A 16,198-nucleotide genomic window follows, 5' to 3' on the forward strand; every position below is an offset into this window, starting at 1 on the left:
GGTGCTCCATTAACGAATGTCCAACTGCGTATGGAGGTATTATTTTTAGATAACGCTATCGGTTTTTTGGACTGGCGTTGTTATGTTTCCATTCCATTAATCTTTCGAATGTCCTTCCGACGCTTTGCTATGGACGCGATGATCCTTAGCTGGCAGCACATAACCTTCCATACTCGAATTGGATGTTGCGACCGGTTTTGCAATGTCTGTAATGTGCCACGATTTGGTCCTGTCCTTCCGTTTGTCGCGTTCGTCTTCTTTTGTATGCCGACAGTAACGATTGGAGACAGCGAACGATATGGTGTACGAATTCTTGTGAAACTCAATCAACACAGCGTTGTCAAATCAACGCTGCAAACAACAAACACACACACACAGAGCATTTGACGGTAACAGCGACTTTTTTGTCGCTGGACCCTGAAATGCTTTGCCGTTAGTCTGTTGTAATCAAAATTTATTCCTAAACCGAATCCTTCCGTTCGTTCGTCCGTTCATCTTCAATCAGAAAACAAGCAGGAAATGCGGTACAATTTGGAACGCGCCATATTTTTCATCGAACACTCTTTTCTCTTCCACAAACAGCAAATACATCGTCCGGTCCGGATACGCGCTCCCGGTGGATCCACTGTTTGTGGCCAAAATCAATCCCTTCTGGCTCCAGTTCGAACCACCGTCGGCCGGTGAACATTACGGGTTGGCCGTGTTCTACTTCCTGATGATGCTGTTCGGCGTTATCGGAAACGCGCTGGTGGTCTTTATGTTCTACAGGTAAGTGGCCGGTGGTCCATTCGTGCATTTATCTTTTCATCTTTGTCAACGCACCAACACCGTCACCCGTATCGGTGACATCCGTTTTATTGCAATGAAGACAAATTCACTACCGATTGTGGCTTTTTTTTTGGTGACCGTCGCTACACGCCATGCTCGTAACGGATACAGTTGCTGTGATGAATATTTATGTAATGGACGCAGGACACCCACTGGGTAAACAAAGCGTCCGTTACCGATCGGTATTGCATGTTTTCATTGCAATTTACCCACCGGTATGTCAATCTGTTTATTTGCGGGTGTGTGTTTATTTTAAGTGCCTTTGATTGTAGCTGAACAATAATACGAAGGAAATTCCTACATTACTAAACGCTCGGTATGTTTATGCAAACAAATTTTAAATTGCAATTTAAACTAACCTTCACATGTACCTGCGTTGGTCCGAACAAATACGATACACGTTCATTAAGCCAGAGAATGAGCTCTCATGCAAATGTTCCGTGAAATGCAGATGTTTTTAAAGTTTGCTACAAATATCCTGTTTAGTTTCCTAGTACTATTTATATAAACTGTTCAGCTTGGTTGTATTATTTTACTGCTTTTCATCTTCAAGCATTCTGTCGATTCGCTTTTTTACATGTGTGAGATATATGTTTCCCTTGAAAAACGATTGTTTGAAAAACGCCTGAAAGTAGGCAACAATGTTGCGTTGTGATTTATTTCAATGGAAAATTCAAATTAAACTGGTGAGAGTTCGTTCGTAAAACTCCAAACACGTTAAATCAGGCGAAAAGCAAACACAAAACAATTGGTCGGTGCTAAAATTTTATGTTTTATTGCCTCTTCCTCTGTGGGTCCATCGAATAATCTGTTGATCATATTGTTCTCTTGAATTAACTTTCTTTTTATAGGGCCCATGACGAAGAACCCATTTGGTCTTAGATATGCTTTCGGTTCTTTGATGAATAGATTACTTACAGGAAAAACTTACTTCAGAAAAATAATAAACTCTAGAAAACCAAACAAACGCTCACACGGTAAACATGACAGACTCGTCTAGCTTATGGACGAAAGCAATTGGTAGAGCAGACAAGAAAAAGAATGAACTGCTCAATGAAGTGTGGAGCATTTTTTTTAATTCTTTTGTCAGCTTGTTTTTATAGATTCTCAATTTGTAAACTTTTACTGAACTCCGACCGATAACGAAGCGAACAAGTTTCTGGAACAAGTGAAAAGCGAATTCGTAAAACTTGTTCTTAAAAGAACCCCGAACAAACAACAAATTTCATATTTTTCGCTGTATTCCGACGGAAGAGGCAACCGGTATATCCTTTTATTTCTTGTGCTTTCCCTAAGCAGTACAATCCCAAGTCATTCAGCCCAAGTATAATCAATCAAATCGATTTTGGGCTTCGATACATTCGCCCGTCTAGCTTTAAGAAACATTGTTGTCAACAAACAAATTTCATTTCGATTTCCATTTTTTCTTTCGATCTGTACATTAGCAAAGAAAAGCTTTTAATTTCAGTATTTCGACATTTTTTTCCTTTTTTCTTTTTGTTTTATTCGCCATCTTTTTGTTTTTTTTTTTTGTTTTTTTTTTGTTTATACATTTTTGTTATCACTTTTGTTGTTTTTTTTTTTGTTGACGGCTTGATTAGTAACTGTAACCCGTTAGCAATAACACCGGAGTAATGATGAGATTATAGTGATTCAAATTAATTTGAAAATGTAGCGAACTCGAACTAGAGTTCATTTCATTCAGTTTAGCTCCAGTTACGTAGAATCATCGGATGAAACCTGTTCCTTTTGTGCCAGTGCGTTTGGTTCATCCTGCTGCTTACGATTTTTGCGACAGCCTCGTTTTCCATGTCGATCTTGTTGATTCTCATCTTGTTGATGTTGATGACGATGGTGCCGTCCACGGCCATGTCGTTTGTGACCGTGCGCAGCCATTTCACGACGCAGAAACTTTTGAAATTGCTTTTTAACCTCCTCGTCAGTAGTCACGTCCGAATCAGAGTTGGACGATGAGCTTGAATCATTGCTGGAATTGTTGCTGCTGCTGCTCGAAGACGAACTTCTGCGATGATGATGGTGTCGCTTGCTCCATTTTCCACACGGGCGTCCGTGCCGGCCAAAGCCTTCCATCATACCAGGGAACACAGGTACACCGCTTCTTCCCTTGCGTCCACCCATCCACGGTCCGGGCGCCATTCCATGGCACCGTGCCGTCATTTCACGCATATGGTGGCCACCTGTCCATGGTCCCGGACCAAAGGGCGGTGGTCCGAAATGACGGATCGGATGTTCCTGATGTCCATGAACTCCATGATGTCCATGATGTCCATAATGTCCATGATGCCCATGATGTCCATGGCGGTGATGATGGCCATGTCTACCGTGTCGACCATGTCCATCGATCCGTCCATGTTCGCGGCCAAACATATGAGCATGCTTTCCATGTCGCCGATGTCGTCTACCATATCTCGCATCATCAATCGCTAATCCGGCGATACCACGCGCTATTTCCTCGTCTCCATTTTCCTGCATCAGTTCCGCTTCCTTGGATGCTGCCAACGTGACTGCACGGTCAATGGTGCGTAACTGATCAGCCTGCTCCTTGTACAGACTGTTCTGCACCGGTCCCGGTACCAAACCGATCACAAACCGGTCCACCATCAGCGGTTCTAGCAGGCTCTCGTCAAACATGCACTCCATCGATAAAGACTTTAGCCGGGCGTACCACTCCTTTACGCTTTCGCCACGCTGTTGTTCGGCACGGTAGAACAGTACACGGTGCCGGAAGATGGCAATCTCCGGTATGAACTGGCGTGCCAACACACCGCACAGTTCCTCGTAAGTCATGTCCTTCGGTGCTGCCGGATGGCAGAGACTTCGCAGCGTCCCGTACGTTGCCTTACCGATCACACTGATCAGTACCGGTACTCGATCCTGTCCAGCGATCCCATTAGCCCGGTAAAACTCGTCCAATATCTCTTGGTACACTTTCCAATCGTCCGTCTCACCGTGGAACTCCGGTAAAATAGTGGGTGTCTGTGTCGCCATGATTCTTGCACTGCAACTCTGCAATTATTGTAAGCACTTTGGAGAACTTCTCTTCACTGTTGGCACTTGCTGTTGACTGGCGCTTTTCTCTAGATGTTTGCTGAACCGGTTGCTGATTTACTTCACGCTCCTTACGTTTGTATTTGCGACGTTGTTTGTTGCAACAATCGAATGTTAACGCTTGTTTGATGCAGTGGTTGCCCTTCCAGTCAGCTTATATACTCGATGCTACTTTCCCGTTCGCCTATCTTGTTTGTTTTTGTTTTAGATCCACTGTCCTACCGGCATAACGCATACAATCATACGATCCACCTCCCAATACCGCCACCCACCACCCTACTAGGCAATGACATTGTTGATGAGTCATCGTGTCCAATTTCACCACACACACATAGCGATTGCGTCAGTGTTGGAGTTTAATCTTATTTCCTGAAATCGTCCACTAATAGTGCGCATGAAAAAAAGAGTTGGTAGGGGGATGCTAGGTGGTGCGTGCTTAGATAATGACCGGCTTTTGGTTTCATAATGGGAAGGGGGAGTTCTTGTGTGGAGGTCATACAGTAGGAAGATCGTCATTTATGAAGGGGTGGAAAATCGTGATCTTTCATGTTTTCTAGCAATGTGCAGTACATAAGGGCGGAATAGTTTGATTGTAGTAGTGAAGGTAGGAAAAAGATTGCATCACGTTATGGTGCATCTTGATGGAGCCTGTCCCAACGTGTTTAAACTTGTCGAAACTTACATCAGCACTGTTAAAGAATGTCGTGCTTATCGTCAAACTGACGTCATGTGTTCATCCCACTAGCGCTGCTTATCATTTGCACTGTCTATTATCAATGGTGAAGTTAATTTATTACAGCATTTGTTTATTACAAAAATAAAATACTTCCCGCCTGACTCATCATCGCTATTTCAATGGACTCACAACGAAACTCCCCAACCACACACGCGAACAATATTCTACAGGCGAATTTCCTCAGGCGTGAACAATGATACGCGAGTTTTAACATGTCCGCGGCTTTCAATGCAACCAACAAATGGAACATCATCCATTATTACACCAGCATTTCGTGGTTTGTTATTTTTTTTCAACAGTCCTTCCGCCATTTTACAAACCGATTTCACTTTAAAGTGTTTTTGAGCAATATTCAACAATTTTGAGCAGAATTAAATTAGCACCGTCATTCATGCTTCAGGTGTTGGGAGTCACACACGTACAAAATCACACACACACATAAATTCGTCAGTGGATGTTCTACTCACGGTAGTTGTCACGTGTCACGTCATTAAAGCGAAAGATTCAGGCACGTGCGTACATAATGTGTAGTGGGAGAGAGAGAGATGTTAAAGCGTCACTTATCAATCATGGAACCGTGTGAAGTCATCTCCACACCTAGCAGCGGTTATTCATTAGATTTATTCTGGTTCGTTTAGCCTCATGCGGTCTCATAAATCATTCAAATCGCCAACAGCTTCACCAACCATCATCTCTTGTACTAACACCATTTTCTTTCCCCAAATTATATCCCCATCGGGATATGCCAGGTCAAATGCCAGCATCTTCTCCTTCTCCACATCCAGCAATAATAAGAACACGTGTTATTTTTATGGCTTCACTTGTTGCCTCCATCTAACGAGATCGTAGGCTTTTATTAACGTATGCTTAAACTACGTTTAAATAACTAGCAATGTATAAAGGTATGCTTAGTTTAAGTATGACTTCCTTCACACACTTTCCACCGACCACTTCCGCGCATGCATTCACAGAACCATCTCACAGTGGCCAACAAATTATCGTACCATATGCTTAAACAACTATAACCATAACTAGAAATTATCATATCCCGGCAGCGCCGGCCGCACCACTCTTCAGGGCACACTCCTTGTTCACCGCCAGCTCCAGTGCCATTTCGAGCGTAAGGCCTTCGTTCTCTTCACACAACCGATCCATGATCATACCGCTACGGAGTCCGGTCACGAACTTATCCAACAATATTGCCTCCAAGTTCTCGCCGAACCGGCAATCGACGGACAGTTTCTTTAACCGTCCGTACCACATCGTCACCGTTTCTTCCTGCTCTTGCCGGGCATTGTAGAAGGTGGTTCGCTCGCGGAACACGGCCACCTGAGGGCTGTACTGCTTGCGCAGCAACTCGCACAGCTCCTCGAAGGTACGACTCTTGGGCAGTACCGGATGGCACATATCCCGGAGCGTTTTGTACGAGTCACTGCCGATGACCGAGATGAGCAACGCCGTGCGCTTCGTCTCCGGGATATCGTTCACCTCGAAAAACTGCTCCAATCGCTCCTGGTACACATTCCAATCGTCGTAAAATCCGTTATACTCCGGAATCGAACCGATCATTGCTACACCAGTCATCTTGAAGCTGAACTTTCGCAACTTTTCCCGCAAAACGAAATATATTCGAACTACTTCAGAGCTTGGTCCGTGGACGTGAAGCGTACTGAACGCTTGTGAACGAGTGTGAAAGACGTTTATAACCGACTGGTGTGCGGATCCCCACCTAGGTCAAGTGGCGTGGCTGTGTTCGTGGAACCGGTCCCAGTGACGGATACACGACGCAATACAGTTCCCAGTGGCCAGTGTGAGTGCGTGCTTCGCTACACTGTGTGGTACACAGCGGAGGATGACATCATCGTCGACTAATGCGCCGTTGAACTTGAAGCAAAATCGATGGATGGTTGGCCGCACGCACACACCAACCCAAACCGGCCGGCGTTCGACGAATGCTTTAAAAGTAAAATGACTCAATAGCAACCCCTTTTCATGCCAATTGACTCGCTGCCAAATGAGAATTTTGTTGCCCTGCATGCCCTGATTCTGTGGTGCAGAAGTTTACAAAAAACTTTATCATATCACGAGGAGATTACTTTTATCTAAGGAAAGATAAGCTTCTTAGCAATTAAAATCTGCTTGCTGTGTATTTTGCAAAGAAATTTTTACAACGCAAAATATTGTTGTATAATGGGATGAAAATCATTTGCTTTTCGTAGATTATATGTCATTACAACTATATTAATAGACTCTAATATGCAACGAAGTGACAAACAGATAATGACTCAGTCTACAAATTGCACAACAAGGTTTAATTCATTACAAATGAACGCTCATTAATTCTACCGAAAGTACTTGTAGTTCCTAGGAAAACTTGACGTTGTTTAGCGTAATTGATTACCATATGTCCGATTAAATGGTTCTAATAATGTACCTTTCTGTACAACAAAGTTCTAGCATTCTATGACGCGTTTCGTTGTGGAAAACATCCTATCTAAATGATAAAATGGACCCAGTTTCATTCGCTTCCTTTCGGTTGTCTTATTTTAATAATAGCAACAGAAGAGAAAATTCATATGAAATGTCCGGGACACCACCCAATAGCGGTAATTGTCTCAAAAAAAATTATTTACCTCGTTCAGTGGGTAGCTAAATTCCCTCGTTTCTATAAGCCATTGAAATCCATTCCACAATGCCTTCTCCCATCGTGAATAAATCAACGCGATGACTCCAGAAGTGCTACTTTCTAGTTGCAAATGACGTTTTTTTGTGAGATTCACCTCACAACAGCGCATTTTTAAAAGCCGGTTTAAGGCCTTGGCCCCGGGTTAAGCCGCTCCGTTTCGTTAGATGGTAAATGTATGCACCAACACTATTCATCCCCTTGGTGCAGCAAATGTGGTTGTGAACGAAATTAGCAACAAAACCTGATTTGGTAGAGGTCGTAAAAATGCTCTTCGTCACTGTTTCGTTTTCATTCTTTCGTGTGCTATTTTGCAAAACGTTCAGTTAAGAGGCCATCTTGTATAATGTTTAAAAATACTTTTCATAAGCTTTTATTAAATACTCTCACGATTCTTCTTATCAACCTATTCGAACAGTTGTTTATAGCTTTATCCCACCCTGAATGTTTAGTCCCCACTACTCCTCGCCCTTCTCAATTTCCATCCTGTGACTGATTTTCGTCTTCTGCTTTCTTGTCGCCATGACGTCGCCCTGCATTTCTTCTTCGGTTCCGATTTCGTCCTTGACCGCGCCCTTTCGCCTGTTCGCCACAGTGCGATCCATCCTCGCTCGGTGCGACGGCTCCACCGCAAGTACATCGTGCACAGGTATCAGTAGCAGGCGGGTTTGCGGCCGGATTTAGATAGGCTGTTTCCCGTACGGCACACTCCTTATTGATAGCGATGTCAAGTGCCTGTTCAAGCCGAAGCGTTTCATTTTCCTCACACAACCGATCCAGCACCTGTCCCGGTCGCAGTCCGGTAATGAATTTGTCCAACAGGATCGCCTCCAGGTTGGAACCGAACTTACAGTCCACGGAAAGTTTCTTTAACCGTCCGTACCATTGGGTGACGTTTTCCCCGACGCTCTGTGTTGCGTTGTAAAACAATGTCCGCTCGCGGAAAATTGCCACCTGGGGACTGAACTGTTTGCGGAGCAGCTCACAGAGCTCGTCGAACGGACGGTCCTTGGGTAGCGACGGGTGACACAGATCCCGCAGGGTCTTATATGTTTGGCTGCCGACGCAACTGATCAGAAATGCGCTACGCTTTTCCGGCACGATCTCATTCACCTCAAAGAACTGGTCCAACCGTTCGTAATACACATTCCAATCGTCAAAGCTACTGTAAAACTCCGGTATTGTTCCAATCAACTGTGCTGCGGCCATGATGTCGATCTTGCGGATGTGCTGCTGTCGGTGGACGGTTACTTTGTGTTCCCGATTCGACGACGAGTGAATCACAACGGACGGGCGATTTTGTTTGCCGGTATATCTTTATACTCGACGAGTGGAGCATCTGCAGTGGTATTGGTTTTGTGTGAGTTGATGCGAATTGATACAAACGCAAAACCACGGTGCAAAGATTCAACAACCACAGTGACACACCGAAAAACCAGCCGGCATTAGACATAGAACAACCACACACAAAGCTTGATTTTGAACGTACGGAACGTCTTGAAATTTCCAATGAATCATGCCGCTTGATATCATTTAATGCATTTTTAATGTGGAAAATGGGGAATGTAATGAACAGTTAATAGATGTATCAATTAATAAAGCACTTGCATTGATGGTTAATCTTAACTGATACATCAGGACAGCATACGCAATGGTATTGTTCTAAGAGAAGATCTTAATTATTTAAAATATCTATGGGACGCATAATTATGTTCTAAAAACGAGCGAAATCTTAATCATCCCCCAATAATAGGGGTGATAGTTGTATTTGTTTATCCTTCTATTTATCATTCGATCGTTCGCACCTCATCATTCAATTATTCTATTGGCCCACTTAGCGCCACATATGTAGTGTCTTCCCCTTCCGATCGCTCAAGAGAAAGGGTAGGGTTTTATCATCTTGCTTTCTTTCGTTTTTGTTTCGCATCAGGTGTATAGACCTACGAGGGGATGCAGATGCTTGACCATTGCTTCATGCCTTTAGTTCTTATGAACACACCTCCAGTGTAAGATCGATCGTGATTAGCGCACAAGTGCACGAGCGTTATCGAACGAGTTCCGGTTTAGTTAAATTTGTGTGATTTAAAACTATACGGCCATGGCTTACCCGATGGTCGTTATCAAACTTTGGCGCATGATGCAATCGTGGGGGTACAACATACCGATACAGTTGATTGCCAATTTGGCCATTGCGTTAAGACTGGTTGAGTACCAAGAACCGTCAGGTTTCGATAAACCGCCTGAAAAATAAATTGTTTTTATTGATTGAAATATCATAAATGGAGTACATGAATAACCGCATCATTTATAACATTATCGTATCGTGTCATTCGTCGGTATGTTCATCAGAAACAGTAATGATAGTGACAAATTCCTAAAAAGTGTAAAGTTGCTTCAATTGACGGAAGAAACGTGTTCGTTCATGTTTTGCCTAGTAGAGTGACTGCATTGTGCAACTTATGTGGAAAACAAATGATTCTACTAATACTATTGAACACGGAAGCACCAACACGACGATGATCGATGAGTGGTGTTAGTGCACGGTGCAATACACACACCACTGAACGCCAATGTATAAAAGTGACCTCCCGTGCCGCGGAGATGTTAGTTCCATTGTTACATTCCACCAGAGCGTTGGGGCGTACGTTATCGCCTACGGAACCGGGCCCGGGGCTACTGCTTGGGCTGCAATTGGGCCCTGGGTCGGTGCACCGGATGTGCGGACAGCAATCGTGCTCGTGCATTACACTAGTGTGAAACATGGAACTTCCGGGTGGAACCGTTATCTTCCCGTTCATCAGGGTACACGTATCACGCACATCAACACTGTGCACCAAACGATCCTGTGCCCGTTGACTGCCGGTAACGCTCGCATGTGCCCCAAGCTCTCTTCCACACCGTTGGAGGTGACCCACATAATTCCTCCCGGTTGCTTGGGAAGCCGTGCAGAGAAGAAGAAGCCACGCTGTTGCCCCGTGATTGAGCGTGTAGTGCGAGGAAGAAGTTTAAGATGGATCGCGGGATGACGCCACCGAGCAGAAGAAAATAAGCCCCGAAGTGCGTCGTCGCTATGACTCATCCACGTTCCGCGTAAATGGCCGCCGAAGCATCTCTTCGTATGAGTGAGCGACAAATCGGTTACTGAAATGCGAGATGGTTTCCTGCTGTCATCTTGCCAGCCTGCAATTGTGTGCGTGCGTGTGTGTTGGAGTTTCTGTATCGTCCATTGGATCGTGACTTGTGTTATGCAGATGGCAACGATCTATCTACAACCAACGCCCATTTTGTGGTGCTGCAAACGTGTGAAATGTGGCTGCCAAGTCGACGATGATGCTGCTGCTACGCGAAACATTTGTTCTGGCCCCTGCTGGTCCTCCTTCTACACTCCCCCGCTCGTCCTGCCAGTGTGGTGCCTTAGTTCCGGATTTGTGTCAGATGAATCGTTAAGCGCATTATAGTTTGTATGTGTGCTTGCACACATGCAAACAATCTGGAATGCATGCGGTTCTTGCGAACCGTACGCATTAAACTGCGTGCCCGGGGACACGCGTTACAAAACTTTCCCCCCAAGGTAGAATTTCGCAAACCTGCGGAATTCAACAACACTTCGCTAACCGAAAGGTTAGCATCAACCTTACATTTGCACCGTTGGGTGCGGATGTGCGAAGAAAGGAAGGAGAAGCAAATGGCAACTCATGACGGTGACCTATACGGCTGAATACAACATCAATCGGACCGCACCACAGGTTCAATTCTCCTCCGTGTGTGTGCAGGATTGTTCGATCTCGCTTCAGCGCGAAGCTGCTGCATCCGTCGAAGGGGGACCCTCCGGAGAATGTAGCTACCCTGGTGATTTTGATATTCTGCGCACCTCGTGACGACTGTGAAGAGGACTTCGTGGGTTTCGTCGTCGTGGTTGCAAATCGTTTGCCGGCGCTGCTCCGATCAGTGACACAACGTTTGCTGTGGTTCCGGATTCCCCGTCCGCGCAGGGTCGAGTCCAACCTGATGTAGACGAACTTCAGGGTACGGCCGGGCGTAATGTTCGTCCCTTCGAGGTGCTAAACAATTCTAGAAATGGATAGAACCGTACCTTATGAAGTGTGTTTCGGATTGCAGTAGTGTCTACACCTCGGAGTCCACATAAAAATATCGGCCTAACGAAGAAGAAGACGATGGGTCAAGACTTAGAAAAGAGCAAATAAAAAATGTTCACCAAAAAAATAAAACGCTTGTATTCAATGTATGTCTACAGCAGCAGTACGATGACATGAACTATAACTTAATTTAAATTCGTTGTTTTTAAGTTAGTAATGGCAATTGATTTTACGATACGTTTCGTTAAACAATAAATAATAGTTTTGTTTTTTTTTAACTTTAGCTATAACTGAAATATCATTGTTTATTTCGATCCTAAAGGGTTTTCAAATCACGTTCAATAGCGCAACTCGTGTGGCCAAAGCTTTCTTCTGTACGCTGCGCCATCTATCGGAGAGTAGCTTTAACATGTAAAACTGAAATGTTGTGTTGTGGCTTGTAATGATTGCTCTGTTTAGTATTGTGGAAATAACGCATTTACATATTGCTCTAAATATCTTTGCAGTTGATGTGATGATATACTATTAGGTAGTTGATTATAAATGTATTATCAATTCAAGCTTGGTTTGAGGAATGTAAGAAAAATTCTAACTAAGAGTACACACGATAGAACGAATGTACATAGAGATCATTATCAGGACAGATTGTAGTACTAAACATGTTAAACTTTGAGGTTATGTATTCCCCATATTGTTTACTCTCTCCTTCAGATATCGCTCACTGCGTACACCAGCAAATTATCTCGTTATGAATCTAGCTGTGGCAGATTTCATCATCATGATGGAGGCGCCCTTGTTCATTTACAATAGTATCCACCAGGGTCCAGCTCTCGGCTCGATTGGTAGGTATTGCTAGTATAAGAATAGTGCTTGATGCCTTTTTTAATCATTTATCCTTTTAACGACAATGAATCTTTGTTAGGCTGCACGGTGTACGCTTTGATGGGAGCAATTGGTGGTACTGTTGCGATCGCTACACTGACAGTCATCTCGATCGATCGTTACAATGTGGTCGTCTACCCACTGAACCCGAACCGTTCAACGACCAAACTGAAGTGTTACATCCTGATTGCCTTCACCTGGGCGTACGGGTTATTCTTCGCCAGCTTCCCTGCGCTTGAGATTGGGCTTAGTCGCTACACGGCCGAAGGATATCTGACGGCATGCAGCTTCGACTACCTAGACCGCACGTACAAGGCGCGTGTCTTCATGTTCGTTTACTTCCTGTTCGCCTGGCTGCTACCGTTCGTGATCATCAGCTACTGCTACGCTCGGATCCTTATGGCCGTCATCAATGCGAATGCTATTCAGTCCAGCAAGAGTAAGAACAAGACGGAGGTTAAGCTGGCCGGTGTTGTGGTGGGCATCATTGGACTGTGGTTTGCCGCGTGGACACCGTACGCCGTGGTTGCGATGATGGGTGTGTTTGGGTACGAGCAATATCTAACGCCACTGAACTCGATGATACCTGCAGTGTTCGCCAAGATAGCGGCCTCGATCGATCCGTACTTTTATGCCATGAATCACCCTCGCTACCGGCAGATGTTGGAGCGCATGTTCTGTAACCGTGGTGCCGACCAGGGCAACTCGCAGTATCAAACATCACACTATACCCGGGGTGCGTCGCGTGGCGGCGACTCTGATGGTGGCGGCGATGAATCCGGTGGTGTCGGACGTGCCCCGGGCGGTGGTAATACTGCTTCTGTGCGGGGTACCGGAAGAAGCGGTCGGCTAATCACAGCCAAGGGTATGGGCGGAATGAATGCCACCGGTGGTAACGGTAGCGGTGGTGGCGTTAAGGCACTCAAGAAGCAGCTCTCCAACGGCGATGAAACATCGCTCGAGGTATCGCTCGAGATGTAACAGTGCTGCCGGCGAGGAGTTCAGCTCCTTCGCGTAACGGACGACTACGAAAACAGTGCCTTCGTGTAGGGATAGCGGTAGCGACAGAAACAAACAAAGAGTAACACGAACGACGATGGTGGTAATGGGAGAATTGGCTGAATGGAGGAATGCTGTTGAGCGTCGTAATCATAGAAAATTACCGGAAAACTGATGGTACCGCTCATTACAGTAACACGACAAGTAAAGCTCATTGAATGAATACGGAGACGTAGAAAATTGAGGAAGCAAAAGTGGAATACATTCATCGTTTAAAAAAGACGCGTACGTACATAAGGTTAAGATTTCATATGCACGTGTCAAATTGGCGTCAGCAGATGGCTGATAAAACTGACAAACGAACGTCGGGGTAAAAAAGTGAGAACTCAAGTCTGAACGTAAAAGGCGTAATGATTTCATAGAAATGTGTCGGCAGTAGACAGGAAAAACTAAGACCAAAGCCGTCTCAAGGGCACAGATGAAGCAATGTTCTTTATCATGCATTCATTTTTTCTGTTTCAGTGAAGTTGTTTTTCAGCTGCTTCTAATCTAACATTTACTATACCCCACACTTCCTACACTTCGATTGAATGAGTTAAGATAGTCGTAAAATAACACATTGTTTTTGGCATCATCGAACGTTGAAACGTTTTTTACGCCTGTTTTCCGTGTTCCTCGCTAAACTTTTCCAGCACAGATTGATTGTTGGTTACTCTTTCATTCTACACGGCACTGTTGCCTACGTTGCGCTTCTTGTGATAGGTTCCGGTTCGAAGGACCAAAACCAGAGAAGGGAGAAAAAGTGAAGCAAAGACACATTGCTAGTATCAATAGTATTTTCCGTAAATCTATTATGTCTGTCTTCTTGTTTCGCTATCCGTTATTTATCGACATTTGTAAGATAAGAGCGAGATCGATACAAGGGCAATCTAGGGTGAGATACAAGCGAAAAAGAGAGCGCATACCGGTACGAAGAATGTTAAAGAAAACTGCGTCCTTAAATAGTACTTTGCTGAGTGTCGGTTTGGGAGCTTTCGGACGGCGCACTCAAGCGAACAGTGGCCAACCAGTAAATGGTGACAGCCATAGCGCCATTGTGGTGTGACGAGGGTGCAAAACATGATTAAGTGGTTGTTTTTACCACCGTGTAAAGTTCCCCCGGAAGTTATCATGTTAAGTGAAATTCGTAAAAAGAAAAAAAAAGAATTATGGTGGAACCGCGGTAATCGTTAAGCTACTCTTAACCTTGGTTAAGGGTGGTGCAAAGTTCAGCTAAAATCTGCCCCTTTTTTCGTCTGTCCACAAAGTAGTTTTTCCTTCCCACCGTCCGCCGATTAACCCGTTGTGGTAATGTTCGAAATGGTTGCTTCTGTTGCTAGCCGGGAAATAGTTCTTCTCGTACACGGCAATTGAACCAACAACTGTGTACCGGCAACGGTCGTAAATCTTGATGCCATCGCACTTCTGCTACGGAGTGGAAGCATCTCAGGAGGCGACCTGTCGTGAGCTAAGGGCCAACTGTTGGATGAATATTCATTCCCTAGAGTTCGTTTATCGATTGAAGGAGACGCCATCTGATCCAGTCGTTTACGCGTCCTGTGTGTTCGGTGTGAGTTGTTACTTTTCACATCTATATATCTGTTAAAACACTAGATCACAGAATCACCGAAAAGAAAAGGCATTGAATACGAAAAAATAGACCATTAGTGCAAGGTGTGGTAAGCCGCCATAGATGTTATATTTTCCCCACGCAGGATCAATTATAGAACAGTTAATGGCACATTTAGTAAATGTCCAAACAGATGCAGCTACGTAGGATAACGTTACTCAAGATGTCTTTGTTATTAGAATCTCACTACTAAGAAAACTCACGCCGTTATAGGAAACGACGGGGTTGTTCCTCGGTGTAAGCTTTAAGTATAACTCACAACGAAGCTTTAAGCGTACGTTAAAGCTTTTCCAACTGTGTCACACACACACATAACCACACACATCCAGAATTTACAAATGGCGTAAGCTTTCGGTGGAGAAAGCTTTGGGGAAAATTTCAGCTTTCATGATTTTTTGTTTCTTCCATCGGGTGTAACGTTGCGATACGAAAATATCAGTGCAACATGGATTAACGATGGAATTGAAAATGGTTTGCTGAAGGAAACGTTACTGAAAAAATTGTGCCTTAATTTTACCCAATTGGCTGAACCTTTTTAAAACCACTAGGCTAGACAAACGACAGATAATGCATTATTTCAACCGATAAACAATAGCAGACTCATTAACTACAAATTTCACCAATATTTTTTGTTGTTGTTTAGCTGCATTCAATTCAAACAACAAATACAAATCACTTCCAAGACGCTAAGAAGATGATTAAGGATCAAGAAAATGAATGCAAGGATGAGAGAATGATAGTAAACGAGCTTAGATTGATGCAAGAGAGAAATCGAAAGTATAAAACTGAGGCAAAAGAAAGTACAAAGCGATGGTTCGTGTGCATGTTTGTTTAACCGGAAGCATTTGGCGTCAAAGAAACTGTTTCACCACATGTTCTATCAAACTACTAATATGCAGAGAAAAGGAAAGGATAACAAAATCAGTGCATGTTTTCTGTTACAAAACAAAGAAAAACAAAACTCTTCCATATACACATCGATGCTACATAGCAGAGCAAACAATACAAACCGAAATAACAAGGCGTAACTGTTGGTATGAAACCGATATTCATTCAACGAAGCAAAGTAGTTTTTGCCAACATTATTAAAAGCAAACATAAATGTGTTGTTAGTGTTTAGTGAAGTTATCCGAGAAAGTCAATGATATATTTAAAAAATGGTTAAACGTGGACAGTCACAAAGCACTAAGCAACTATTGATAGTTGATATTTTACTGTACAAGCCGAAATTTTTT

At 43.9% G+C, this 16,198-nt stretch overlaps 4 protein-coding genes across 9 annotated transcripts in view; 1 reads left to right on the forward strand and 3 right to left on the reverse strand.

The window, feature by feature from the left end:
• The window catches only part of LOC125771153 (opsin-2), a 53,178-nt gene extending 37,022 nt beyond the window's left edge, over positions 1–16,156 (forward strand). For both annotated transcript variants that reach the window (XM_049441531.1, XM_049441532.1), the window contains exons 4-6: positions 583–768; positions 12,125–12,255; positions 12,336–16,156. In XM_049441531.1, coding sequence (XP_049297488.1) covers positions 583–768; positions 12,125–12,255; positions 12,336–13,276 — 1,258 coding nt within the window. In that variant the 3' untranslated portion in view covers positions 13,277–16,156. The remainder of the gene's footprint in view (positions 1–582; positions 769–12,124; positions 12,256–12,335) is intronic.
• Positions 1–16,198, reverse strand: part of LOC125771157 (protein yellow-like) — a 486,298-nt gene that overhangs the window by 11,157 nt on the left and 458,943 nt on the right. The gene's annotated exons all lie outside the window — the stretch shown is intronic.
• Positions 2,343–5,654, reverse strand: LOC125771165 (uncharacterized). The gene has a single exon (XM_049441554.1). It carries the CDS (start codon positions 3,835–3,837, stop codon positions 2,545–2,547), a length of 1,293 nt encoding a protein of 430 aa, XP_049297511.1. The 5' UTR covers positions 3,838–5,654; the 3' UTR covers positions 2,343–2,544.
• On the reverse strand, positions 7,656–8,718 carry LOC125771191 (uncharacterized). The gene has a single exon (XM_049441583.1). It carries the CDS (start codon positions 8,523–8,525, stop codon positions 7,791–7,793), a length of 735 nt encoding a protein of 244 aa, XP_049297540.1. The 5' UTR covers positions 8,526–8,718; the 3' UTR covers positions 7,656–7,790.

Source organism: Anopheles funestus, chromosome 3RL (genome assembly GCF_943734845.2).
Source record: "Anopheles funestus chromosome 3RL, idAnoFuneDA-416_04, whole genome shotgun sequence".
Lineage (NCBI taxonomy): Eukaryota > Metazoa > Arthropoda > Insecta > Diptera > Culicidae > Anopheles > Anopheles funestus.

Excerpts from the sequence above, each read along its gene's own strand:
- LOC125771165 (XM_049441554.1), bottom strand. The coding sequence starts at position 3,837 with ATGGCGACACAGACACCCACTATTTTACCGGAGTTCCACGGTGAGACG.
- LOC125771191 (XM_049441583.1), bottom strand. The coding sequence starts at position 8,525 with ATGGCCGCAGCACAGTTGATTGGAACAATACCGGAGTTTTACAGTAGC.